We start from the raw sequence: 26,372 nt of genomic DNA, 5'->3' as shown, positions 1-26,372 counted from the left end.
CCGTCTTTTCTGAGCAACTAGGACTGCATCCTCAATGATGTTTAACTTATGAGTAATCACATCTGGGCTTACTCATGTGGGGATCTCATTCTCCCATGCAAACACACTTTCAGACTCAATGAGAACTTTCGTAACATCCTCCTTGATCTCAGGTTTTAATCCTTTGGCGATCCGCACCCGCTTTCCATCAGCAATAAGGAACATTTCTGTGTCGCCCAAAGCTGTAGTGACAAGTTCATCTTCCTCACCTTCGTCCTCTTTGGATTGTGGGCGGATCGATAGTGACGCCGAGTAGGTCTCTTGATCCACCTTTTGGTTCCCGCTAATCATTACTCCTCCTTTGCTGGTGGGAATGTACATTGCTAGACGGCGGATGGAAATTAGGGCTGCAACCTCTGAGATGAACGACCGCCCAAGAATGATGTTATAAGCTAATTGTCCATCAATAATAGAGAACTCCAGATCACCAATCCACGCTTGATCATTATCCGCCCGCTTGCATTCCAAAGTTACCTGGCCCTTGGTCCGGATAGTGTGACCTGTCACTCCCATGATGTCAACAATGGTTGTTTCTATTTGGATCAGATCAACCTTTAGTTTGGCGAATGCACCTCTGGTGATGACATTGCAAGAACTCCCCGTATCTACCATTACTCGCTTCATTTCATCTCCCATCCTTCAATCGTCAACGCATCTGTATGTGGAGAGATTACTGGACTTGTTTCTGCAAAAGGGGCAATTGAGGGATGTTTTATCTAGAGTGGATATTTTTGCTTTTTTCACGGGTGGCTGATACACTGGTCCATCTGCTATGACATTAATGACACTTTTGAATTTCTTTCTGGGATCTATCTTCTGCATGTCGTCTTGTTATTTGTTATTCTGGACAAATCTATCTTCTATTTTTCCAGCTCCCAGCAAGCTTCAAAATGTGGTGGCCATTTCTTCTATGGAACCTGTAATACGTCTTGGCGTTCCTTTCAACGGTTACATGCTCCCCTCCTTTGGGTTCGGGATATGTAATGTCCCGTTTATATTGACTCTTTTCTTTTATATTGTGGCAAGTTGGAAGCTTTAAACATTCTTTCCGCCTCATACCCCAGGATCTGCTCTGTGAATGGAGAATTCTTGTTAACTGGATGGCGTATCTTTATGCATTGTTCTCTTGTCTATCTAGAGCGGCATGCACTCGCCTTTCAATCTCATCATCCGTGTGTTCAGTGGTGGTGAAGTCGGCTCTTGATTTTGATCTCGATCATGTTAAGGTTATGCTTGGAACTACGTTTTGACGCGAATGGATGTTGTCACAACCGTTGGAGCCATTTTATCTAGCTTCGAATATTTTGTCTCCGCATCCTTTAACATTTTGCTAACATAATAGATGGGGAACTGTTGACCTTCTTCTTCTTGAATAACCATGGTGCACATAGCTTTATCCATGACAGATAGATACAAATGCAGGTCTCCCATTCGAATTGGTCTGCTCATCAAGGGTGGTTCTGCTAGGAATTGTTTTGTACCTTGAAATTTTTGTTGACAATCTTCCTAGTACGATGATCCGCCCGTTCAACCTCTGGATCTCTCTCACCCTTTATGGGGCTTTTATTTAGGCGCTCTTTTCGCCATTTGCCTCGTAGGGCTTTTACTTTATCTGGATTTGCTCTAACTCCTTTTTGGCTAATGACGTAGTCAAGGAATTTTTCTAAAGTGACTTCGAATGTACACCTCTCTGGGTTGAGCTTTACTTTTCATGCTAGTGTTTGGCGCTGGTTGTAGTATTAGCGATTCCCTTGTACTTGTGGGTTAGTACTGAAAGAACTCCAGAAGTAGGGCATATCTTGTCCATTATTAAAAGATTATGGTAAGGCATAAAAGCTAGGGGTGCACGTGGTCGGTTAACCAGTCCATTAAGGTTAATTCGGTCGGTTAACCATTTTTTCGGTTTTTGAAATATACTAACCATACACTAGTCCATTAAATTCGGTTAACCACTAATCGGTTAACCAATTATTCGGTCGGTTAACCTTTTATTTCGGTTTTTAACCATTAATAAATAAACAATTATTGGAACTCATACATAAATAATCAATGGGCAAAGTCAACAATTATTGGAATTCATACTATTATGTATTCAAACAACAAAAGAATTTCATTACATTATACGTGATTTTTCAAGTACAAAAGAGTTGTTCAAGCTAATTTTTGAAAATTTGGTACTATGAGTTGATTCTTAGTAATGGAAAATAATTTGCAACATCAACTTACTGTGTTTGTATTTTGGACTAAACTTATTATCCTACGTGCTTTACCAACGAAACCCTTTTTAGGTATACTAATTTCACTAATTATCTAATTTTTGATAAATTGGTATTATGAGTTGAGTCTTAATCACCCAAAATAATTAGTGTTTCTTATTAAATGTTTGTTATTGACCTTTTATTTATCCTAAGTGGGATAATATGTAATTATATATATAAATAAAAATAAAAATTTTATATTTTTTATATTTAATTAATATTCGGTCGGTTTCGGTTAACCACGGTTTTTTAAATACAAAAACCGTAACCGTAACCATTAACCACTATTTTTAAAATTAAAAACCGTACACTAGTCCATTGGTTTCGGTTAACCTCATTTTCGGTTCGATTTCGGTTTGGTTTTTCGGTTTTTCGGTTTTACGGATTTTTGTGTGCACCCCTAATAAAAGCTATATTCACTTACCTTGGGGATCAATGGCTTGATCCATGGAACTGACTTCATAGTGAAAGACTATTTGCATTGACCTTTGTTGGCAAATATCATGTACGATGCAATGTTTCTTTATGGAATTCTTAGTTCATCTTGAAATCAATTTAGTAATTCCTTTACATTGGTCCCTGACTCTAGAATGAACTTAGTCAAAGGATAAAACCGAGTAAATATTATATGTCAAACAAATTCATAATAGAATTTTATTCATGCTTGTGTTAATAATGCCACATATAACGGTCATAACCATAAAGATTACTACTGCACATAAATATCATAATGAATTCTTAATAAATAACCATAATGAGAATGGTTTAAGAACAATGTCCTTTTGTATTTCAATGCGCATTAATATCCAAGATAACATATTTATTTTAAACATCATAAAAGTTATGACATTCTATATTGGGTAAGCTATCTTACATAGTTGCTATTACTTGCAATCAACATTGTGCATCCATGCATTAATGGCATTCAGAGATCATTAATGCCTTGTTTGGATGAAGTGTAATTAAACAAATATAGTTATATATGAAATTACTCTTATATCATTTCATTTGTATAAATAAAATAAATACAAAGGGTAATTTTGGAAGAAAAATACATGTACCATGATTCTCCTCCAATTTGAGGTGTAAAGAAAATTGCTCAAAATTCATCATCACCTACCTTCATATACCATCATCCAAACAATCTCTAAGGAACTGTCATGTATATCCTAAGAATTTTGCATAAATTAATGTTCTGATCCGAAACTGACGCTTGCACTATTTTGTAGTTAGCTTAAGGTATGAAAGTTTCGTTTATCCAATTTGGTAATTCATCAGTCCATAATGACTTTAATAGTTAGAGACAATTACATGATAATCATAAATAGATTCAATATGTTCAAGTCTCTTACGTTGGTAAAAGAAATTCTAACAATGTTAGATAAACAGTTTTTATTATGAATAAACACATCCTTGTAAAAAAAGGGAATGAAATAACTGTTTGACAAAACAATATTCAGAAATATGAATTTTTGATATTAAAAATACTATATATGAGAAAAACCATACATAGATGGTGAATAGTACAAGAAAAACCAAATATGATTTCTTTGTAATTTCTTCTAATAGTTATATGCATGTTCATCCAAAAGACTGATCAGATCTAAATCATCTGTAATTACACGAGCCTTTTATGATATCTTAATATTAAGTGATAAAATCACCTTGAATGGATGAATTTTTTTATAAAATTCCAAGATTACGGATCTTATACATGCATTTTGTACTAATTCAATGATAATGACATATTATACTCGTCATGCATAAAAATATAAGGCATATTGAGCATGCAAGATTTAATGAAAGATTTGTGTCTATTACTTTATCTTTCACAATTTATTAGATTTATCATAATAACATGTAATGATATTCATATCACTTTATAAGAATGAGGGATCTCAATTTTCTTTAATTAAAAATGGAATAAGAAAGGGGAGGAAACTTATCTTTTTCATCATAAAATTTCAGATTTAATGTAGAAAACTCTTTCCCACCAATATATGGAGAACTGTATCTTTGGATAGATTTGTTTGTACTGATTGAGCCAAGGTTTGAGATTGTGATTTCTATTCCGTTGACTCCATTATTTTGTTCTTTGTGAAACTCTATACAATCAAGATTTTATGATCTTCTGTTTGTTAGAGCTCCACCTTCACCGCACCAATTGATAACTTGTGGAAAAATCCTTGATCGGAGTACTTCCCTGTGAGGCGCCGTTGGGATCGGTCGGGGACACTCCGATGCCAAAGTTAGTAATATTTCTGAGAATAAACTGTAAGCACAAAAGTAGAGAATCAGTAAGTGTACCTCAATAGCTTAGGATGCAAGCTATTTATACTCATGTAGTTGTAACTCTTGGTAACTAGAAAGTCTCCATTAATGCCTCATTAATGGCGGTTACTGATCTTATTCAAGTATGACCGTTAGCTCATTAATGGATTATTAGTTGCCTTTATTGGGAATCGGCTTGGCCATTCCTTGGGCATATCGATGTTTGACGGCGGGTCTCCCAAGGCGTTTGACCCTTTGAGGCGTGTTGAAGAATCCATAGAGCCACCTATGAGTCTTGCTTTATACGCCATCTGGAGATTCGTCGGTGGATCCTTATCCATAAGAGTATTGATGGCGAATCCTTCATTCTTTATCTAATTATCCTTTTTCCCCATGTATGATATTTGGATGTTACGGAGATGTAGATGAACAGTCATGTCATTACTTATCTTTAATTGCTATCAATTCTCCATTAATCCCAGCATTTATCCTTGAAACCCTCAGAGTTGAGGTATTCGAACAGTTAAGTCTTTATTTCCCTTTAATGGCTATTAATTGCCATTTAATTGTATTTATTTCCATTCATGGATAGTAATAAAGGCGTCTTTTGGTATTCTTAGATCCGTCAAGGCGTATGTACGCTCTCCTCGGGAACAATGGCGGGTCTCGTCATGGTCCACGTGGTGTGGCATAATGCTAAAGACTCATTCCTTTTCTTCATTATTTGCATATTCACCCCTGCATTAATCATGTATTAATTATCATTAATTCCACATTAATCATGCATAAATATCTCTTTTAGAAGGAATAATGGTTTGCCATTATTTGTATTAATTTTCCCTTATTCCTTATTTAAGAATAATTTGGGTTGTTATCACATGTGGATTAGGGTCTCCATGAATGTGTTGAAACCTTTGAAGAGGTGAAAGCGCATTAAGCAAATGAAGATGGAATGCACTACTATTACCTTCAAATATGAGCGGCTATGCAATTTTTGTTATATTTGCGGCATTATCGGTCATACATAATCGTTTTGCGATACGTTGTTTCAAGCAACGTCTAAGGACGTTAAGAGGGAATGGGCGAGTGGTTGACAACACTACTTAGAAGGGGAAGTGTACCAAAAGTTTCTTATTGCATATGGGATTCAGGTGGAGGTGGCGTTGGGGCTGTCTAGTCGATAGATGGCGGATTGTCAGGTTCTAGAAAGATGTTGGAAGGGGGCCTCTTAAAAGCTTATGAGACCGTGTAGACAGAATCTGATACTCAGACGTTGGTAGGTGAAGAAGTAGAGTTACGGTTGATAGAAGATCGAAAGACAATGCGAGAGGGGTACGAGCCCGGTCCTCAATTAAATCTACAGTGTAGGACGGTCAGCATTTTACTTCTACCCCTGAATAAGTTTCTTCCTTAGCAAACAATGATCAAACTAGTTCTCTTGTTACAGAAATGACGCGGCCTGAGAATCAGACCCATCGAGCATTATAAGTTGCTTGTTTTGGAACTATCGAAGCCTCGGCAACCCTCGGGCAGTTTGTTCATTGGGTTAGTTATTGAAAGCTCACAAGCCGCCTATGGTATTTCTTATGGAAACTTTTATTGATAAGGTTCGAATAGATGAACTTCATCATTTGTTCTTCTATTATGATTGTTTTTCAGTTGATGCTCGTGGGCATAGTGGTGGCCTAAAAATTTTATGGAAAGATAAAATTAATGCTTTAGTCAGTAGTTTTTTCGATCATCATATCGAGATTGTTGTTTCTGATTTGACACGTGGTGACTGGTGATTGGTTGGGTTTTATGGTTTTGTTGATAGAAGCGAACATTGGGATTCATGGACTTTACTAGGTACTATTATTGGCACCTCGATGCTACTTAGTTGCTTTATAGGAGACTTTAATTGCATATTGGCGCAAGAAGAGAAGTGGGGGGGTCCAGTTACCCATCCTTTCTTATTTCTAATTTTACGGAGGCTATTTCGTCAAACGATCTCTATTAATTAAGTTTATAGGGTAGCTCTTTTACCTGGGAGCGTGGAAAAGGCTGGTCCTAATAAATTTGGACTTTATAGGAATAAGGAATCATTTTTTAGGGTGATTCCCTACTTTCGGTCGATGAAGAATAAGGTTATCATTTTACTCACCTGCCTCTGAAGCTGGAATGCCTTTCCGGAAACCTGACCTCTCCTTGTTTTATGCGAGGCAAGTTCGAGTACTACATGGCTAAAGTTGTTTAAAGCCCATCTCCCGGGACTATGTAAAATTATGATTAGTGGTGGAGATATTTTCCCGCCTTAACACCTTAAGGAAGGGTGGAGAAAGATATACATAATCTAGAACAACTGGGAGACCGGACCTATAGTGAGAACTCTGCTTCGTGCTTAGAGTATGCGAGAAGAACTTCGCGCATTAACAAACTCATAGTATTTTAGTTTTATAGTGAAGTTAACCAAGTTGAGATGAGGAATCCATGAATGTGAGCTCGAAATGAAATATGCCTCGTACTTTGTGTCACTATTAGATATTTTAGTTGTTGCTCGCCTGATAGTAAGTCACTCGCTTAATTGAAGGAAGTGGATCATGCGATTGAACTAAGAAATAGTATAGTTGGATTATGCAAGAAAGGCTATTATTGCATGCTCTACGACTAAACTCACTTGGAGAAAGCAACTATCTCGAATCATTGGGTTGGGGAGAAACTGGATCGAGCTTCTGGATCAGCAAAATGGATTAAGTTGGTTTATTAATTATTGTCTCTCTAATCTCATATCTCCATACTCAGAGCATTCTCGCCTGTCAGCAGCAGCGAAATGGAGTTTTATGGCAGGTGAAGATCTGCACTCCAGCAATAGCAGTGTCAGATGCTTTGCAGTTTGTATCAGGGTGGTGGGAGGCGAGGTCAGGGGAGTCTTCAAGTGTATGTTCAGTAGCTCCACGACAAGTGCAACCAGTAGCCAGGTGGAAAAAACCGTGAATGGGCAGCGTTAAATGTAATGTTGACACATCAATCTTCTCTGATATCCACGAGTTTCGTACGAGAGAGGTAATTGTTAGGCATAAAATTGACTACATTTAAAGGTGTTAATTATAATGAATTAAGGGTGTTTGTAGTGTTTTATTACATGAAAGAAGGCCTTATAGGTGTTTTTATGCAGATAAGAAAAGATTTAGCCGAATAGACTGGAAGCAGCTTGTTCGCACTACCAAGAGGAGATTATGCCATTCTTTGATCCAGCGGTCAAACGCTGGAACCCCTGACGATGGACAGCGACTAGACGGGAGGCAGGTACGACAGTAGCTGCTGGCAGAGAGGAGGAGAAGTGCAGGCGGAAAGTAACAAGATGACAAGAAAGCTCGACCCTTGAGTGTTCAAGGGTCAAAATGATCTTCAACCACTTTTCGCAATTTTTAGATTTCTGAACTTTTGACTTTGTTTTGTAATATATTTTGTGCGAATACTTTTCTAGTACATTTTTTTAGACTCTGACCTTTCCTTTAAATAGAGGTAGTAAGGAAGGAAAGGGGATCGAATTTTGGAAACAAGAAGATAGACTTTTTGGAAGGAGAGAGAGAGCTCGATAGATGGAGTTTCTAAGCTTTGAATTATCTGATTGCTCACTCGCCTGTATGAGTGAGTAATCCTTTTGAATGGGCTCGGCCAGTAGGGCCCGGTAATGTAAGTTCTCTATCCTAGTAATGAATGAACGATGTTTATGCATAAAGTGTTTGTTGAGGTTATATATTTGATTGCGTATGCATGTATGCTTGTGTTAGATGAATGATAGGACACTGCTTTCATCTTCACTAAACTCTCTATCAAGCATCCAACCCCGAAGCAGAAATGTTAGGTGGTTTTATCAAGGGTTTTCTCTTTTGAAATGTTGCTTCAGTCTTAATGCAAGAAAGAACAAGCCTTTAGGACGCTATTGGTTTTAGTAAGTCTTAGAATCTTAAGAACACACGAGAGTTGACTTAAGTGAGAGTTAAAGCAGAAACCTTGGCTTCAGTTGCATTGTTCATGATTCATTAGGGTAGAGCTTACGGCAACCTGTTCCACTGTGGACAGCCTGTTCACTTTGTTATCAACTTCAACTAATCATTCTTAAAATGTAAAGTAATCTGTTTAATCTCTAGTTTTCACGACTACCAACATCTGTCAATATAAAAGAATCACGCACTACGAGCACCCTGTTCACAAAGTATTTCTCATTAACTTTGGTCATCAATCCCTGTGGATACGATACTTGACTTATCACTTTATTACTTGTATCTAGTGCACTTGCTAGAGTCCATTCAGGAGACAACAGTAATTCAGGACAACAACGGGGATTTACTTTCCTGTTTTAGTTCGTTTGCTTAAGGGATTATTACGACCAAATTGGCTGAAGTAATGGCCCTTCGTGATAGTATTAATTGGGCGTTGTCGTTACACTATTCTAATATATTGTTTGAAATAAGCACAAAAAGTGTTGTTGACAGTACTTCGTCCATTACTCAGGATTCTTCAAAGGTCGGTGGCATGATTGAGGATATCCAAGTTATTTTACTAAATCAACATAATGTTTTTGTGGCTTTTGTGCCACTGTTAGTGAAGGGTGCGGTCCATATCATGGCTCGTACAACTCGTTCCAATGCTAATCGTTTCAGTTCTTTTATTATTCCTAATTTTTTTTCATCTCTTTGTAAGGATGTTGTTTCTCCATTTATTAATATTATACTGACTTTATCATCCGAGTGCCCCCGGCCGAACCCAACGACGTCTCCCAGAGAAGAATACTTAGCAACAAAGGAAATGATGTTATCAAATTAGTATGGTGAATGTGGAACTCTGAGTAAATAGAGTTTCATGACAAAAAAAATATAACAGATCCCGCCGGGGAGCCATCAACTATTGGGGACATTACAATACCCACAACGGCCAATATAATGGTTCCGGCTTCAGATGTAGTACTAGTGGATAATATGGTTGATGCCTCTCCATCTACCTTTTTGGATGAAGCAGGCTCTATACTTACCGCCCACATGACTCAACTCTCTGGGAATCGTTTAATTGAGCTACTAGCAGGCTTGGGACAAGAGTGGAGACACCAACTCCAGTTCAAACTCATCCTCAAATCTCGGAGATCCCAGTATATACGGGTCTTCCACCGTGAGTGTGTTATGTGGTTCAAGTAGTCTATGTCTGATCCCAATGGTAAGTGAACATAACACTTATGCCTTACCACATTTTCTTCTTGATGGACATGGTACATGTTCCTTTATAGCATTGTCTTCATATATGCCCCCTGGAATAATGACTCTGTCGGGGTCCCAACCACTCCCTACTAGAAATGCAGAAAGATCAGAGATTCGAAGAGAATTATGGTTATTTGGTCTACTTACTGGACAACGAATTCCATAAACTTTAGAACTTTCGGCTCCTAAATCTGTGACAAAGTCACAGCTAGTGCTGTAGAGGGTCAAAGGTAGGATGGATTTATCTATCATCAAAGCGGTTGGTGCAGCGCAAACTGATGAAGACATAGATAGGCGAGTACTGGACACATTGCTAAGATATGAATATCAGGCTAACAAGACAATTCCATCCTAGAAGGACTCACTATTATCATGAGTTACGAAGGGATCAAACCTCCTACATTACCACATTACCACATTATAAGGGGGAGAGAAATCATGAAGTCCATGTCCGCTAATATAAAGATCTCATGGATGTCTGTGATACAAATAAAAGGATCATATATCGAGACTTCTCAACAACTATAGTTGGTCTAGCTTTTAACTGGTTTCAATCACTAACGCCTGGATCCATTGACGGATGGGAGTAGCCAAGCAAGGAATTTTGTGCGAAAATTATTGGATGTATACCACTAAATATTGCTTATATAAAATTGTATAACCTCATGTAAGGAGAAGATCAAACTCAAAGAGAGTATATTGATAAATTTAATCAATTACAGTAACAAATTACACGATTTGATCTCAATATAGCAATCAAATCAGTAATTTATAACACAGCTTGCGAAGATTTGGTGGCGAATCACCCAGAAACTGTCATGCAGTTAATTGATATGTCTAAAAAGTTTATGGATTTAGTTGATGTAAAAAGAGAACGAAGGGTGTTGCTAAAGAACCAACAGGTTGAAAATAAGGTGAAAGAAGTTTCATGAGACATATCTCAGAGGCATAAAAGAAATAAATATTCAAGAGCGGCCAACTTATATTGAATTGAATACTCCAAAGAAAGAGATTTAATGTGGATTGAGAAGAGTTCCTATAGGCGAGATATGCAATATCCTGGAACAAAAATGGGAGTTGATGTAGGGAGGAACTCTAGAGCACATTGCCGATTTCAAACGGTCAATGGCCATGACACAGAAGCCTATTGGGAGTTATTGAAGGAAATAGAAAATTTGATCGAGAGGGGTAAGCTTGATAGATTCGTTCAAAACACAGAAGATTTGGAGGAAGGTAAATAGAAGACGACTCAAAAGAGGCAGAAAGCGGTTATGAACCCCCAAGTAAAAAGTCTAAAATGTGACACTCTAAAATATATAACACCAAAAAATATGGCGCTCTTAACCATTTGTTCTCCGCGTCTAGGAAGGGTACTACCCCTCATGTGGATGCATTGATGGTTACTATGTCCATTGAAGGATGGGATATGAAGTGGGTGATGATTGATGGAAGTTCATGCAATGTCATCACAAAAGGAGCATTCTCTAGGTTAGGGGTGGATCCAGTAAGGATTGAACAAACATTTGTGGACATCCTAGGGGTAACGAGGCATATGGACATACCAAAGGCCAAGTAGTATTAGAATGTGAAATGGGAGATAAAGACTAGACTTGGAAGGGAGATCTAGAGTTTTCCATTATGGATGGACATTTGACGTATAAATGTTAAGCGTTCATTTCCATTCAATATTTGACAATTCATATCCCCACTAATAGGGGTAAAGTTATGGTTAAAGGAAATAAAAAAATGGCATATGAAACTTATACCATCTCTCTGCTGATTCTCCCTCAGGACAAAGAAGAGGAAGAAGACGAACCAGTGACAACGGCAATAGGAGAAATAGAGCAACAAATGGTAGCAACTGGTAAAAAGATATGTCTCTAAAGAGTTAAGATTGGATGTGAAAGAGGCCATCTTTAAGGTACTAGTCGAATGCTAAAACGTCTTCGCATGGGAGAATAAGATCCTAACAGGAGTGGGCCCGAATGTTATAACACACAAGTTAAATATTAACAAAGACGCATCACCTGTATCACAAAAGAATAAAAACCATGGCCCTTAACGAGCTAGCCGACAGTGATGTTGGACGGGCGAAATCATTGCCTGGTCTTAGTCATTCACAAGCCCTCTTAATAGCAGGCCAGTGGTCTTAACCTACAAGCGATTTCTTATTTTCTTTTTACTTTCACTCGCTTTCGCCTAGTTTCACTAAGTTCCACTTGAGTTTCACTTAGTTACACTTACTTTTTCAGTTAGTTTCAATGAGTTTCACGTAGTTTCACTCACTTGTCATTTAGTTTCACTTAGCTTCACTTATCCCCACTCACATTCTAAAGGGTTTCGACTTGGCATTTCGAGATGGATTCCTACCTCACCAGACCTACATGCAAGGTTAATATCTGCACATCATAGGGATAAGAAAAATCCATGCTCACAGAGGGGTTTCCTAATATGGTGAAAAAGGAGTGTCTATACGATTGTATCTAATAGCCTATCATTTCATCAAGCACTTTTTTATCCAGGAAATGTCGGAAGAGTACCTCCCAAGATTCCTCGGCTGAGACTTTCTCAATATTATCCCTAGGACTAGTATTATCCAAGACTTCTTTATCTTTTCTTCATTAGGTGTTTCACTTCTCATATGGGACGCCACTACTAACGCTCTGAGTAAAGCTTTTGGGCTTATATCTTGTCCCTATTTCACATGCTCGAGGGAAGATGTTTTATTTTTATCTAAATAAGCTCATACTTGTTGATTCACCTTTTGTAACTACAACTGTGTCTCAACCATTTGAGCCTATCACATGTGTCGTGGTGGGCCCCTAGGTCCACTCTAATGCTAGAGTTAGTGACTAATCAGAGTAATAAATAATAGTGATATTTTACATAATAAAGAGAGAGAAAGTAAAGATTACATATTTATAAGCTTCTATTATTGGGAAATTTACCATCTTATCCTATTTTAGGCGATGGGGCGATTTTCTTTGTGGGTTTTTTCTTCATCAGTGGGCGCTCCAATGAGGAATGAGTTTTTGAATAGTGAATTGAACCTTTATTTGGACTTATTCTGAAACAATTTATAACATATATCCTTAAAAATATGCAAACAATAAAATTTCGACAAAAATATCATTGAAACAACTCAAATGATGAAAAAATAATACTCATAAGAAATATAATTCATCACAAATTATAAAATAATGTTCTTAAAGTCTTCAATCATATCATACAAACAACTAGAGAACACAACTAAACAAAAATATCCGGAAATAATGAACACAATTTACGAACAATCATGCGACAATGTTTAAAATGAATTATAATAAAACAAAAAAAAATCAAAACTAATAATTATAATAATAATAAACGTTTTTTGTTCCAATCAAGCTTAGGCGCTGTCTAGACGACCTAGGCACCGTCTAGTCGGCTAAAACGCCCACGAGGCTAAAAAATACTCTAAAGACCTAATTGAGGAAAATCAGAATGAATTATTGATTCGAACGCTTAGACGGTCTTAACAGCCATTTTCTTTAACAATGACGATATAGAAAAGTACCCCAATAACTTGTTTTTACATCATACTTTCTCAAACTCTCTTTAAATCTTATGGTATAAAACGTGTGGCTACTGATCACAAGTGCCAAACAAAGTTTCCACGTCTCAATTTGGACAATGTTATTATTTGTTTTATAATTTTAGAATAAAGTTCAACTTTACTCTTAATATTTTTACAGAAATACATATATACCCCTAACGTAAGAAATAGTAAAATTTGATCTTAATATTTCCAATTTTGATCAATTTTGGACATATATGAAATACACGGATCAATTTTCGACCTATATAAGAAGAAATATGAAACAATACTATTATCTAGATCCAAAAACCGAGTCAAAGAGGCATAAAAGTGTCGGTGTTCTCCCGACTATTAAGCACCACTTCTTATAGGGATAGTTAAGGAGTGGTTTCAACCTGTCTTTCCCTCCATTTTCTTTTGCGAAATGTTAATCGCACCCTAATCAAATAAAAATTGTGCGTTTTTTTTTTCTAATTCAGGTCGAAACACAAGGGAGTAGCAGAAGGGTGTACAAGAAGCTCTCCCGCACAGAGCCCCAAATTTAAGAAGGCCCAATTTTTTTATTATAGAAATCTAAATATATTATTGTTATTAATTATTATGTGAAAAATTAAGTGAATGTTAATTTGTCCAGAAAATTAACGCTTTAAGAGTCTTAAAGGGTCCAATTTTTATTATTATTATTATATAATATCTAATTTAATTATTTTTATTATATTTATTATGTTAAAAAATTAAGTTAAAAGTATTAATTTTTTTTTAATGAATAGGACCCAATATTTCATTTAGCACAGAGCCCCAAATATATTTAAGACCGCCCTGTCGAAACAGTATAGTTTTAGCTTAACATGAACAAAATAAATTAAGCAGTACATATAGATTGAATTTAACAAATAGTTAAATTTTGACTATTTTGTCACTACTTAAGCACAAAATTGCTACAAGTTAGAAAATAAAACTATACAATTTCTAAGTTTGGAGTATTATCTATAAGAAAGTAAACTTTAACCTTATCCAGTAATTTTATAGTTTTTATATTTTAAAACTTTCAAAAAAATTCGGTCCATTTTCTTTTTCAAAATTGTAAGTACTTTATGTTTTATAATAATTAAAAAATAATCATATCATTAAAAAATATTTCCAATATCTTTATATAAAGTATAGTTTTTTTAACGTTCAATTTTCAATTTCAGAAATTATTTCATCTTTTCACCTTTATCTCAATAATTCTTGCTTGAAGTTTTTAGCTGAGGCCGTTATCACTGTACTTGCGTGGGACCAAGCAGTTTGAACTAGTGTACTTACTTTATAAGGAGTCCCTTCTTCTGTTTCAAATAAGTTGCAACCACAGATTCCCACGTTCAAATCCATTCGCCGGCGGGGATGACGTCATCACTTCCGGCGAATCATGCCTTACCAGATCTCTGCGATTCATTTCCGCCGATGTCACCATCTCCCTCACTTCATGGTGAGGATATGATGACTGATAGTTTGCTCCTCTCTGGTTCTCCAAGATACAAAAAGGGCAGTGTTACTTTCGAAAACCAACCGCGTCGCCGTGCTCCTTCCGGTGGGAAGCCGACTCTGCTTCAGAGACAACAGTCCTTTGGCCGAGATATAGGTCACGCTGCCAGCGAAACTTTCTTGCTCACTCGGCTCACTATCACGCTTCTCCGATATCTCGGGTATTAATTTTAGTTTTGAATTTATCGGTTATGTATATAGAAAATTGTCGTGTGATATGATTTTGTAATGCTTTCTCTGATTTAATTGTTAGAAACTTAAATCTATGGAACTCAATGGCAAGATTAATTATAATTTTTAGCATCCTTGATTAATTTTCAAGGACTATGAATTATTAAGTATGTAGAAGCCACCGGAGCAATAATACAATAGTCGGTCGGCCTTCTTGGCATCTCTATCTGTCACCATTTATATTTTAATTTAATTTCTTCCTTTTCTTTTCTCCTCAGTTTTTCTGGTGTTCTTTTTCACTTTGTTTCTCCTATGCTTCTATCAGGAATTAGAAGTTATGTAGTTTTTGGTCAGACTTTCTAATATTTTCAAAGTTTAGTTGTTAACAGATTTATGGAATTCAGTGACAGCATTATTTTCATGTCCTTACATTTATTCACATAAATGTTCAGATTGGTACATAGAAGCTCCAGCGATAATACAATAGTGGACTAGCCAATTTTGTCATTTAGCTGGTGCGAAATTTTAGGTCTTGGGGATGTGTGAATGACGATTCTATTACCAGTTGCACTTGATAATTTTTTACTTAGATATGTAAATGAATGATGCTAAGGGATGTGAAGAGATATGCTTAGTTGTTTGTTCTCCTTCTGCCACCATTTGGTCATAGCTTGGACAAATTTGTACTTTCAGTTGATCCAGATCTTATCTGGATCATAATTTCTTGTGGTGAGACCCCTCCCCGGACCCTCGCTTAAGCGGGGACGCGTAGTGTACTGGCCCGGCCTTTTTTTTTTTTAATAGTTGTTTAGTATGCTGAGAAGAATGCCAGGGAAGTACCTATATTAATCTTTCCTAAGTTTATATCCCTTGAATGCAACTTCACTTAATACATTACTTTACCATGTCATCTTCTAATCATTTATTTTTATTCAGGGTAGGTTACCGGTGGATCACTAGGCTAGCTGGCCTTGGGCTTTATGCTGCTTTACTTATGCCTGGATTCCTTCAAGGTGTTCACTTTTTGCATAAATTCACTACTTTGATTATCTCGTTCTTAATATATAATTATATAGTTGTTTAGCTTTTAAGTTTGTAAAGTTCGCCTATAGTCTTCATGTTTTAATTGCATATAGGTAATAACTTGGCATTTTTATCAGCCAATGACTTCTCTCACATATATTAAAACCTCTTTTATGAAAAAGCCTTCAAGCTGGTGGATTTTGTCAAATGTTTTAAGTCACCAGCTTCTTCTAGTCCGATTTGATAAGTCATTAATATCAAGTATGATGGATCAGATTTGAAAATTTGTGTTAAATTTTGTTGTTGGTGGTGCGTGTGTGTGTTTCATCTTGCAAGTAGGCCTGTTTTATGTTGGAAGCTTAGGCTAGAAGTCCTCTCATTCCCTGGGTTATTGTATGGCCAGGCTCTTGGTCCCGAAGATTCTCAAAGAATTCTTTTGGATGAAATAACAGATATGCTCATGCATTTTTTGCTCTATTTCTGCAGTCTTTCTTAAGTTAAAAGATGAAATTGCTATGACATCAGAATCAAGCATGCAGATCCTTCTCTCTAGGAAAGGAATTGCTGTCATGGTTCTGAAGGATTTGTTTGCTTCAGTTGCCTCAACTCTGAATAATACTTCCCTGCTTTTCTCATGATCACACTTTCTATTCTTGGAACCTAGTGCTAAAGGGGCAAATTATGACGTTTGTGATATACCTAAAAGAGGCAGCAAGTTGTGAATATCTTGGACCTCTGTCCAGATTTTCCCTTCTGGCACAACCACTGACCCTTCTCCCTTAACACACACATGCACAAACAACACCCACGCAGTGCCACACACAAACTAATTTCATGCCTGCCTAACCTTCTTGCTACTCGTGTCTTTAGGTACTGTATATTGTTTATCATGCATATGATCAGGGAGAGCTTAATATGCCGCATGAAAAGTTATATTTCCAATCGTTATCAACCAAATGGGATAAATTTATGAATTTTACTACCTAATTTTTGCAGTTGGCTATTATTATTTCTTTTCAAGCCAGGTGCGGCGTAGTATTATTTATGGAGATCAGCCCAGAAACAGGTATGTGAATATGTGATAGAGTGTCTTATTTATTTCTCATTTTCTGTCCAATGGAATTCCTTCTTGATCACTTCAATCCTAAAATTAATATTTTTCTATTAAAGTGATGGTTTTACTTTTACAGGTTGGATCTATATTTACCAGGAAATAAAGATGGAAAAAAGCCAGTTGTAGCATTTGTAACTGGTGGTGCCTGGATTATTGGGTGAGTGACTTCAGTAGCAGCTCATGTTTCCTTAACAGTTAATTTGAATCTACTGTGTGGGATTCTTCCCAAGTTTCTCTACATGTAGTTTTACATTATTTTTTCCCATAAAGTAACTACTCAAAATACTAATATTGATCCTGCATGCCAAATAGTGCCCATCATTACACTTTATCATGTCTGCCTGATTGATCAAGAAGAGTTTTCAGCAGAGTCTGTACTTAAGTTAAGGATATGGTTTCTCATCATTGCTTCTACCATATGACATGCTCAACATGCTAACAAAGTCACCCAGTGATGTGTCTTGATATCTTTGTTTCGTTGTTATGCTTTGAACTGGAGTGGGGAACTATCATCATCTGTTGTGATCAAATCTAACGGAAAGTATATTCCCTAAGGCACAATTTTTTTATGGCTGAAGGAGCTATCTGGATATCCCAACTTGTGGCATTTGTCCTCCTGATGGGGCTTACTGAGTGGACTTTGTTAATGCAAAAGTTTATAGAATATGACTACATTATGATATTGACAATAATGTATATTTCATTGCATGATACCAGTCCTTTTTTTTCTTTGTTTAAGTTTCTCTAGTTTCATTCTGTTTTAGGTATAAAGCGTGGGGATCTCTTCTAGGAAAACAGCTGGCTGAAAGAGATATCATAGTTGCATGTATTGATTACAGGTACGTGGATTACTACAGATTATGATTTATCTAGCTCCTAAGTTGATATGGATTAAATAAATAAAAGGCATTAAGCCACTGTCTCCTCCTTACAACTGCTGATTCAGGAGGCAACATCTGAACTGCTACGAATAGTTTGTTAGTTTATGTCAATACTTCAGCTTAATTTCAGCCAAACCAAATGTGAAACTTGCATGGTTGAAGTGTGCTTCTTCCACTTGAAGCATGTCTTCGAGAGATATTGAACCTTAATTATTTTCTGCATTATGGATTTTCATATTATCTTAATGCTAATGTAAAATTCTACCGGACGGCAATTAGACCAGCATTGTTATATGGTACGGAGTGTTGGCAGTGAAACACTGCCACATCCATAAGATGTCGGTGGCGGAGATGCGTATGTTGAGATGAATGTGTGGTCACACGAGAAAGGATCGGGTGAGTAATGAAATAATTAGGACAAAAGTAGGGGTTACATCTATTGAGAATAAAATGAGAGAAAACCCGACTAAGGTGGTTTGGCCATGTGAGACGTAGAGCGTTTGATGCGCCGGTTAGAAGAACCGAAGAGTGGCAAAGGGATGTAGTGGTGAGGGGTAGGGGAAGACCTAAGCAAACTTGGAGGGTGGTGATCGAGAGTGATATGAGTTTACTGGGAATTGAGGAAAATATGGTAGTGGATAGGACGGAGTGGAGGGAGCGAATTTGTGTCGCTGACACGACTTGATTTCACGGTTTTATATGATGGTTCATGTTAGCCGACCCCGAATCATTTCGGGACTAAGGCTTTGTTGTTGTTGTTGTTTGTTGCTAATGCCTGCTTGTTTGTTGTTTACCCACACTGATCACATTTGCTTGGCCTGTTAATGCAGAAATTTTCCCCAGGGAACCATTAGTGATATGGTAACAGATGCTTCTCAGGGGATCTCATTTATCTGCAACCACATCTCGGAATATGGAGGTGATCCTAACAGGTAATAATTTAATTTCAGAGTTTCCAATCTTCTACTCCATCATAAATCCTTGTTATTGATTTCCCCCCCATATTTCTGACTGAGTAGGATTTACCTGATGGGACAATCAGCTGGTGCACATATTTCTGCTTGTGTTCTAGTGGAGCAAGCAATCAAAGAAGCCAAGGGCGCTGAGAATATCTCCTGGAGTGTCTCACAGATAAAAGCTTATTTTGGTTTATCCGGAGGGTAGGCGTTTTCCTCTTTATAATTTTAGATGTGTGTTCATGACAATTTGTATTCACTTATCTTTCCTTGATCTGCATATTAATTGTCATTATGTGCTACTTATTTTATGCTCTTGTAAATTAACTTACAGGTACAATTTGTTTAACTTGGTTGATCACTTCAATAACCGTGGCCTCTATCGCTCCCTTTTCTTAAGGTAGACACCCCATAATATCTTCTGGTTACTAAACTTATGTACTTAATTAACTGCTATTTATGACTTAACAACTTTTCCTATGCAATGGTTTCAGCATAATGGAAGGTGAGGAGTCCTTGAAACAATTTTCTCCTGAAGTTAGAATAGAGGATCCAGGCTGTACAAATGCTGCTCCTCTGCTGCCTCCGATCACTCTTTTTCATGGAACTGAAGATTATTCCATACCTTCAGCTTCAAGGTCTGAATTCAATGTCCTTGTTTTCTGCTTCATTCAATACCATAATTTGTAGTCTAAAATAATGAAAGGAATGATATTTCAAATTCTGCTTCTACTTTTAATACTTGTGGATCTTTAACATTTTTGCTTCTTGCAGTCAAGCTTTTGTAGAAGCACTTCGAAGGTCAGAAGTTCCGGCTGAGCTAATTTTGTTCGAGGGAAAAACTCATACGGATTTGTTTCTGCAGGTGTGTACTAATCTGGATGATTCTGTTATGTTAGTCTCATTAACTTTTTCTTTATTATTGTTATTATTGCACTGAAAGTTGTGAAACAATTACAGGATCCATTAAGAGGCGGGGAAGACGAAATGTTTGACCATTTGGTTGCAGTAATACACGCGGGTGATAATGAAGCACTTGCAAAAGATGCTAATGCACCTCCTAGAAGACGCCTTGTTCCTGAGGTGTTACTAAGATTGGCTGGTTGTATCAGCCCTTTTTAGATCTGTAACTTGTGTTTCATTGTCTACCTTTTTTTTTTGTATATCCAATCCAATTATTGCACTTTTTTCTTTAGTCATGGCTGCTAAGCGTATTCCACTATTTGCCAAAACTCTTCTTCATATAGATTTTTTTTTAAAAAGCAAAAAGTTAGATATGTGTTTTAAGAGTTCTGAAAGCAACAATTGGAAACAAAGATATTTCGGTCTTAAAAAAACTCATATAAGTTATAACCATAAAAGGTCTAACTTTGCAAATTGATTAAATCCCTTAAGGCTATGTTGCACGGAGATGGATATGGAAATTGAAATAGATACTGAAAACGTGTAAATATTAAAAATATAGGGGCATATTTATAAATATTAAAAATATAATAATTCATTAAAAAAAACAAGATTGAAGAACAGAAGGAAGAAAGTTCAAGCTCAATCGACAAAGATTATAGGAGAAAGAAATATGGATAAGTTCTTTAAATTGAAGAATACTAGGAAAAAGTTATCTCTCAAATAGGAAGTTCCAATTTTCCTAATCTTAGATTGAATAGGAATTGTAAAATAGAAAGTTTGAATTTCTAGGATTTTAATCAAAATAGGTAGGGAAAACCGTTTAAAAATCGAGAGACGTGTTTCATATTTTTGGGTAATTACAGAAACGTGCCTGGAAATGTTTCGTATCAGTTTCTGAGAATTTTCGTTTCCCACATCTGTCGAAAACGGGAAAACGGATGTCATGAAAAGTTTTCGTGTTTCATAGAAGTAAGGTTTTCGCATGGAGTCTTTAAGCCATGAAGTATTGAATAGAAAAGGTTTACCTTTAAAGTTTGTAAAGGAACAAGTTTTTTTCTTGAATTTTGCAAACTTTTCCTTTCCTAATCCCTCCAAGCCTTTTTATTAATCAAATTCTAAGAATCAATTTTTTACAAGAAAATATATAAAAAATAAAATCTAAATTGTTAAACACTCTTGTAATATTTCAATCCGGATTCAATTTCTGCTGCTATTATTGGAGTCCTTATGACCAGAGTATAATGCAAGTCATCCAGTAAGCTCCTTCATGTCCTTGAAACTTTTCTTATCTTGAGTTGGAAATATCCCTTCTTCTACCCCTAAACTTTCTTAAAAAGAAACAAACTAAACTTACTAAAGTGTGATAGAGAAGTTCAATTTTGACCGTGTATTTACTTATTTTACCTCGACTATAGGGCTCGCAGTTAGAAACTGATCCTTGCGAAATTCTCATTTATGTTTTTTTGGTAGGAAATGGAAAGAAAAAGACAAACAAAAAACAAAAAAAAAACCGTCTAACCCGGGATAAGCCTAGGAAAGCTAACCCCCACCACATCCTCCAAAAGAAGAGAAGACAGGAACTCAGGAGGTGAAGAGAAGGTTGAGACTCCCAACATCCTCACATGACCCTCAGCCGCAAGACGGTCCGCCACCCTATTCTGCTCCCTGAATATATGACAGAAGCTGATGGAATCAAAGGATGAACCCACCCTTTGATTAAGTTCTAGCTATTTAAACAAGGGTTAATTACAAATAACTACCCTGTGGTTTTGCCGATTTGCGATGTGGTACCTGTGGTATTTTTTTTTTTTTTGCAAACAGGTCCTCGTGGTTGACACCGTTACCAAAATCGCGAAAACGGCAGAATTTCCGTCAGGAGTGATGACGTGGCCGAAGGTATTTGCGTCATTAAAAAAAATTAAAAATATAAAAGGGCTTAAATCGATTTTAAATCCCCAAATTCATTAAATCCCCAAAATTCCTTCGATACCTAATTCCCAAATCCACTAAATCCCCAAAATCTCTAAACCTAAATCGTTAATCGCAGCTATAATTCTTCAATTTCGTTCACAAGAAGGAAAATCGACCCTCAGAAGTTGCAGGAAAACAAAGTAATTCGCCATCGCCATGAGCTCATCGTCTTCTTCGTCGAGCTTAAGCACACGAAACACGTACTGGAATGGAGTTCACTGTTTTTGCGGGCATAGAGCTCGGAGAAGAACGGCTTGGTCTTTGATTAACATGGGTCGGAGGTACATAGGTTGTTCTAGATACCCCAATGAAGATGCGTGTCATTTTTTCGACGGGATTGATCCACCTGTATGTGCTAGAGGAATAGACGTTATGAAAGAGATGAAACTGACAATCAACAACTACAAGGATGAAATCGAGCAATACCATGGTCGTGAGGTTGAACTGCAAAATGAAATTAGTAAATTAACAGAGAAGAATAGGGAGTTGGAGGAGCTTAATGCTTGCAAAAATGCAGAAATCGTCTACCTGCAAGGCATTTTAGACCAGTACAAGAACACAAAATATCATTTCTCAAAGGCTTGGGTAGTAGTTGTGATCTTGTTTTTCGTTGCTTTCTTGTGGTTTAGTTTCACAAATGTTAGGGAAAAGGATGAGCTAGCCAAGATTGACATCATGCCTTGATGTAACTATTGATTGAATGAATGAAAATGAGTTTTTTTGTGTGTTCATTTTGTGTTAGTTGTCAATTGATTTTGATCATTTTTGGTTTTATTTGTTGTGTAATTGTTGTTTCAATACGATAAACCAGAGATGTAATTGTTGTTTCAATAAGGAGTTTGAGTTAATTGCCACTGATAAGTTTGTGGTAATTGTTGTTTCAATAGGGAGTTTGAGTTAATTGCCACTGATAAGTTTGTGGTAATTGTGAAGCAGTTTATGTATTAGTTTATGCCCTGTAATTGACACAGATGTAATGGTAAAACTCAAGAAGAAGTGTAAACCACATATGTAATCAAAACAGTCAATAAGATGTGCAAATCATTTTATCATTCATGTACCTGATAAATACACAAAGATCTTGTCCAAAATACACAAAAACATGTCCAACTATGAAGGACACAAAAACCTATTACCCATATACATGACGCAAAAACATGTCCAAAGTTGACATTCACAAAAACATGTCCTAACCTTCACAATCACAAAAACATGTTCACCATTTACATCACCCCAATACTTGTCAAACATTTACATGACACAAAATACATGTCACTTCTCATTAACTGGTGCCCCCACACCCAATCTTGTTGCCATTCCTTCTAGGCATGATGTCCACCTAGAACGCATAAGCATGCTTGTCCCTGCTTGTTCAGAATCATTACTTCCTCGGACAACTGTGAACTGGTTTAAATGCTTTTATCCTAAAGGTAAGGCTATCACCAACTTTAGATGCCTTTATGTAAAAGTCACAAGCTGGAAACTTGCACCCAACCACCACAAAATCCTTGCAATTCTTCTTGAAGTAATATGAATACCCTTTAACAACAGCCCATGATCTTAAAGCCTTCCTAAACTGGTCAGCAGAAACAAACCTCATACCAAGACTTAACTCAACACTCATTTTCTCCCTGTATTGAGCATTTGGCTCAGGCCTCTCATTGTCTGAGCCATGCAGACTTTCCAATTCATCGTCCAAATCAGGAGTTGGTTCATTAAATTCTTTGAGGTGCTCTTCGTCCAGCTCTTCGCCTACTGTATATTGTGCTCACTCATTGGTGCAGAATGTGGATCATTTGCATTTTGAGGTTGTGGCTTATTTGTTGTTGCAGGTTGTGGCTCATTTGTTGTTGCAGATTGTGGCACATCAGTTCGTGGCATGGATTGTGGTTCATCAACAAACAACGAGCAATCCTCATACTCAAGTGACACATCCTCACCTAGACTAACAACATCATTTTCTGAACCCTCAACATAATCAGTGTCATCGGAATCTTCAACATCTCCAAAATCCATTGTTGTCCCCATATAAATATCATCACTAACATATTCATCTTCATCAGCATCACTAACAGACCCATTGTCTTGCATCATTTCAGCCCCTACATTACCTTGCATCATCTCATCCCATTCCTCATCATCCCCTTGAGAAGCAACTCCATCCTTAGCCCCTACATTACCCTGCATCATCTCATCCCATTCCTCATCATCCCCTTGAGAAGCAACTCCATCCTTAGCCCCTACATTACCCTGCATCATCTCATCCCATGCCTCATCATCCCCTTGAGAAGCAACTCCATCCTTAGCCCCTACATTACCCTGCATCATCTCATCAGCCCCTTCCACAACCTGCGATGCCGCATCAGTCATATCCACATTAAGTGGTGGGCTAAGGGATTCAAAATAGATATCCCATTCTGAATGATCCTTGTTTGCTCTACACATGAAGGATACGTTCTTATCATCCACTATCTCTTCATATGAGATCTCACTAGTTAAACCAATAACATGATACCATATACGGCATGGGTTTAGACACCCGAAGTCCCTGTAATACCCTAAAAGCTGAAAAAAGGACAACAAATCTTTATCCACATCAACCTCTGCCACATCCCCTCCATTATACTCCATGGAATCATCATACGATGACCATTCCCCCCCCCCCCCCCGTAATGAAGTACCAGGGTTATAAATTCAGTCATAACCTAAAACCAATTAACACGTACACACATTCAGTAATCGTACTAAGCATACAAAAACATAAATCACAACTTGCATCAATGACATGCAATCAACTAAAAGGGAATGGAAAAAACAAAAAGCTGCTCAACAAATCAACAAATACGATAACTTTATCATCCAACACAGACGAAAACCCTAAATCGAACAATAAAAGCAAGAACGATAAGTTATAGAAGGAAGAATTTTCATACCTTGTCTGACACGTCAACCCAAGCAAGCCCGCTCAACTTCCCTACTTGCGATGCAGAAACGAGGTAAGAACCATGCCCTTTAACACGAAATTACGGTGTAAAGCCTTTGCCTTGATGCTCAACTACTCGTTTATAGTAATTTACTTCAGAAAATTGTTGTGATTCATGTCTGTACTAGGGCTTGAGTTCGTAATGTTAGCTGGTTTTGTAGAGAAGATGAAGAGGAGTTAGAATATCAAAGGTCAGGTGTTTAATGGGATTTAAAATCGATTTAAGCCCTTTTATATTTTCAATTTTTTAATGACGCAAATACCCTCGGCCACGTCATCACCCCTGACGGAAATTCTACCGTTTCCGCGATTTTGGTAACGGTGTCAACCACGAGGACCTATTTGCAAAAAAAAAAAAAATACCACAGGTACCACATCGCAAATCGGTGAAACCACAAGGTAGTTATTTATAATTAACCCTTTAAACAAATAGCATTATTATCGAAGATCATTTTGATAGCTTCAAGGTTGTCAGATTCCACAAGCAGCTTCTTCGATGTTAATAATATAATCCATAATTTGATAAAAAAATAATAATAATAATATAATCCTTCTTACTAACGCTAAATGATTATATGTATCCAAAATATCCGGTTTGGTGAATGAGTGGATGATATGTGGCTTATTTCTTTCAACATTGATAATGAAATCCATCTTATCATTTTCTTTTGCCTTAATACATCATTGCACCATTAACTTATCCAAAAAGTTTGATTGACCCCTAAATTTTCAAAGTGTCACGATAACCTCCTCAATTTGGTTAAAATATTCAGTTAGCTCCCTGAACTTGCGCAAAATGTAATTAATTGATCACTTGATTGTAAAAAAGTAAGTTAAATATGTGTTTTAAATGTATTGCACGCATCTTAAAAAAAGTAAAACGACCAAGATCGGGGTATATGGTTTTAATAGTAGCGAAGACAAGTTTTATAGATGAACAAGTAATAATTTTCTTTTTAATCTATTTTTAAATTATGTAATAACATTCTAAGATGCGTAGAATACATTTTCCGCATTTAATTTACTTTTTTACAACCGATTGATCAATTGATTACATTTTACACAAGTTCAATTGGTTAACTGAATATTTTATGCAAGTTGAGAAGACTATTGAGATACTTTGAAAGTTCAGATGGACAAATGATGTATTAAGCCTTTTCTTTTCTACAGTACATGACCATGCAATTACATAATTTTCATCATCTATATTGATCTAAAAAATTATCTCAAGAGTTATTTAAAGTGAGATAATTAATTCATTAAGTCTATATGACGCTTTCCAAAAAAAAAAAAAAAAAAAAAAAGTCTATATGACGCTCAAAATTTGTACAAAAAATTAAAATGAATATAACTTAAAATAAGTTTAGTAGGCCAATATATCAATGTAAGTAAATTTATAATGTATCGTTTTAAATTAATTCATTATATCACTCTAAGTTCAGTGAATCAATTTTGTAAGCCAAA

General features: G+C 36.5%; 1 protein-coding gene across 1 annotated transcript; it reads left to right on the top strand.

Annotated features, from left to right (window-relative positions):
• Window positions 1–14,709: 14,709 nt before the first annotated feature.
• LOC136207225 (probable isoprenylcysteine alpha-carbonyl methylesterase ICMEL2) lies at window positions 14,710–20,243 on the top strand. The gene is made up of 11 exons (XM_065998537.1): window positions 14,710–15,064; window positions 16,011–16,087; window positions 17,094–17,163; window positions 17,288–17,368; window positions 17,976–18,050; window positions 18,923–19,024; window positions 19,112–19,252; window positions 19,383–19,448; window positions 19,543–19,686; window positions 19,823–19,913; window positions 20,009–20,243. Exons 1-11 carry the CDS (start codon window positions 14,763–14,765, stop codon window positions 20,168–20,170), a joined length of 1,311 nt encoding a protein of 436 aa, XP_065854609.1. The 5' UTR covers window positions 14,710–14,762; the 3' UTR covers window positions 20,171–20,243.
• Window positions 20,244–26,372: the final 6,129 nt, after the last annotated feature.

The sequence above is a fragment of the Euphorbia lathyris genome, chromosome 1 (assembly GCF_963576675.1).
Source record: "Euphorbia lathyris chromosome 1, ddEupLath1.1, whole genome shotgun sequence".
In the NCBI taxonomy this organism is placed as follows: Eukaryota; Viridiplantae; Streptophyta; class Magnoliopsida; order Malpighiales; family Euphorbiaceae; genus Euphorbia; species Euphorbia lathyris.
This window is presented reverse-complemented; position numbering and strand designations above follow the sequence as displayed.

What these genes read in the sequence shown, in the direction of transcription:
- LOC136207225 (XM_065998537.1), top strand. Translation starts at nt 14,763, where the DNA reads ATGACGTCATCACTTCCGGCGAATCATGCCTTACCAGATCTCTGCGAT. An exon ending in GGTGGTGCCTGGATTATTGG is followed by an intron (nt 17,369 to 17,975) that starts GTGAGTGACTTC and finishes ATTCTGTTTTAG; the next exon opens with GTATAAAGCGTGGGGATCTC. An exon ending in ATACGGATTTGTTTCTGCAG is followed by an intron (nt 19,914 to 20,008) that starts GTGTGTACTAAT and finishes AAACAATTACAG; the next exon opens with GATCCATTAAGAGGCGGGGA.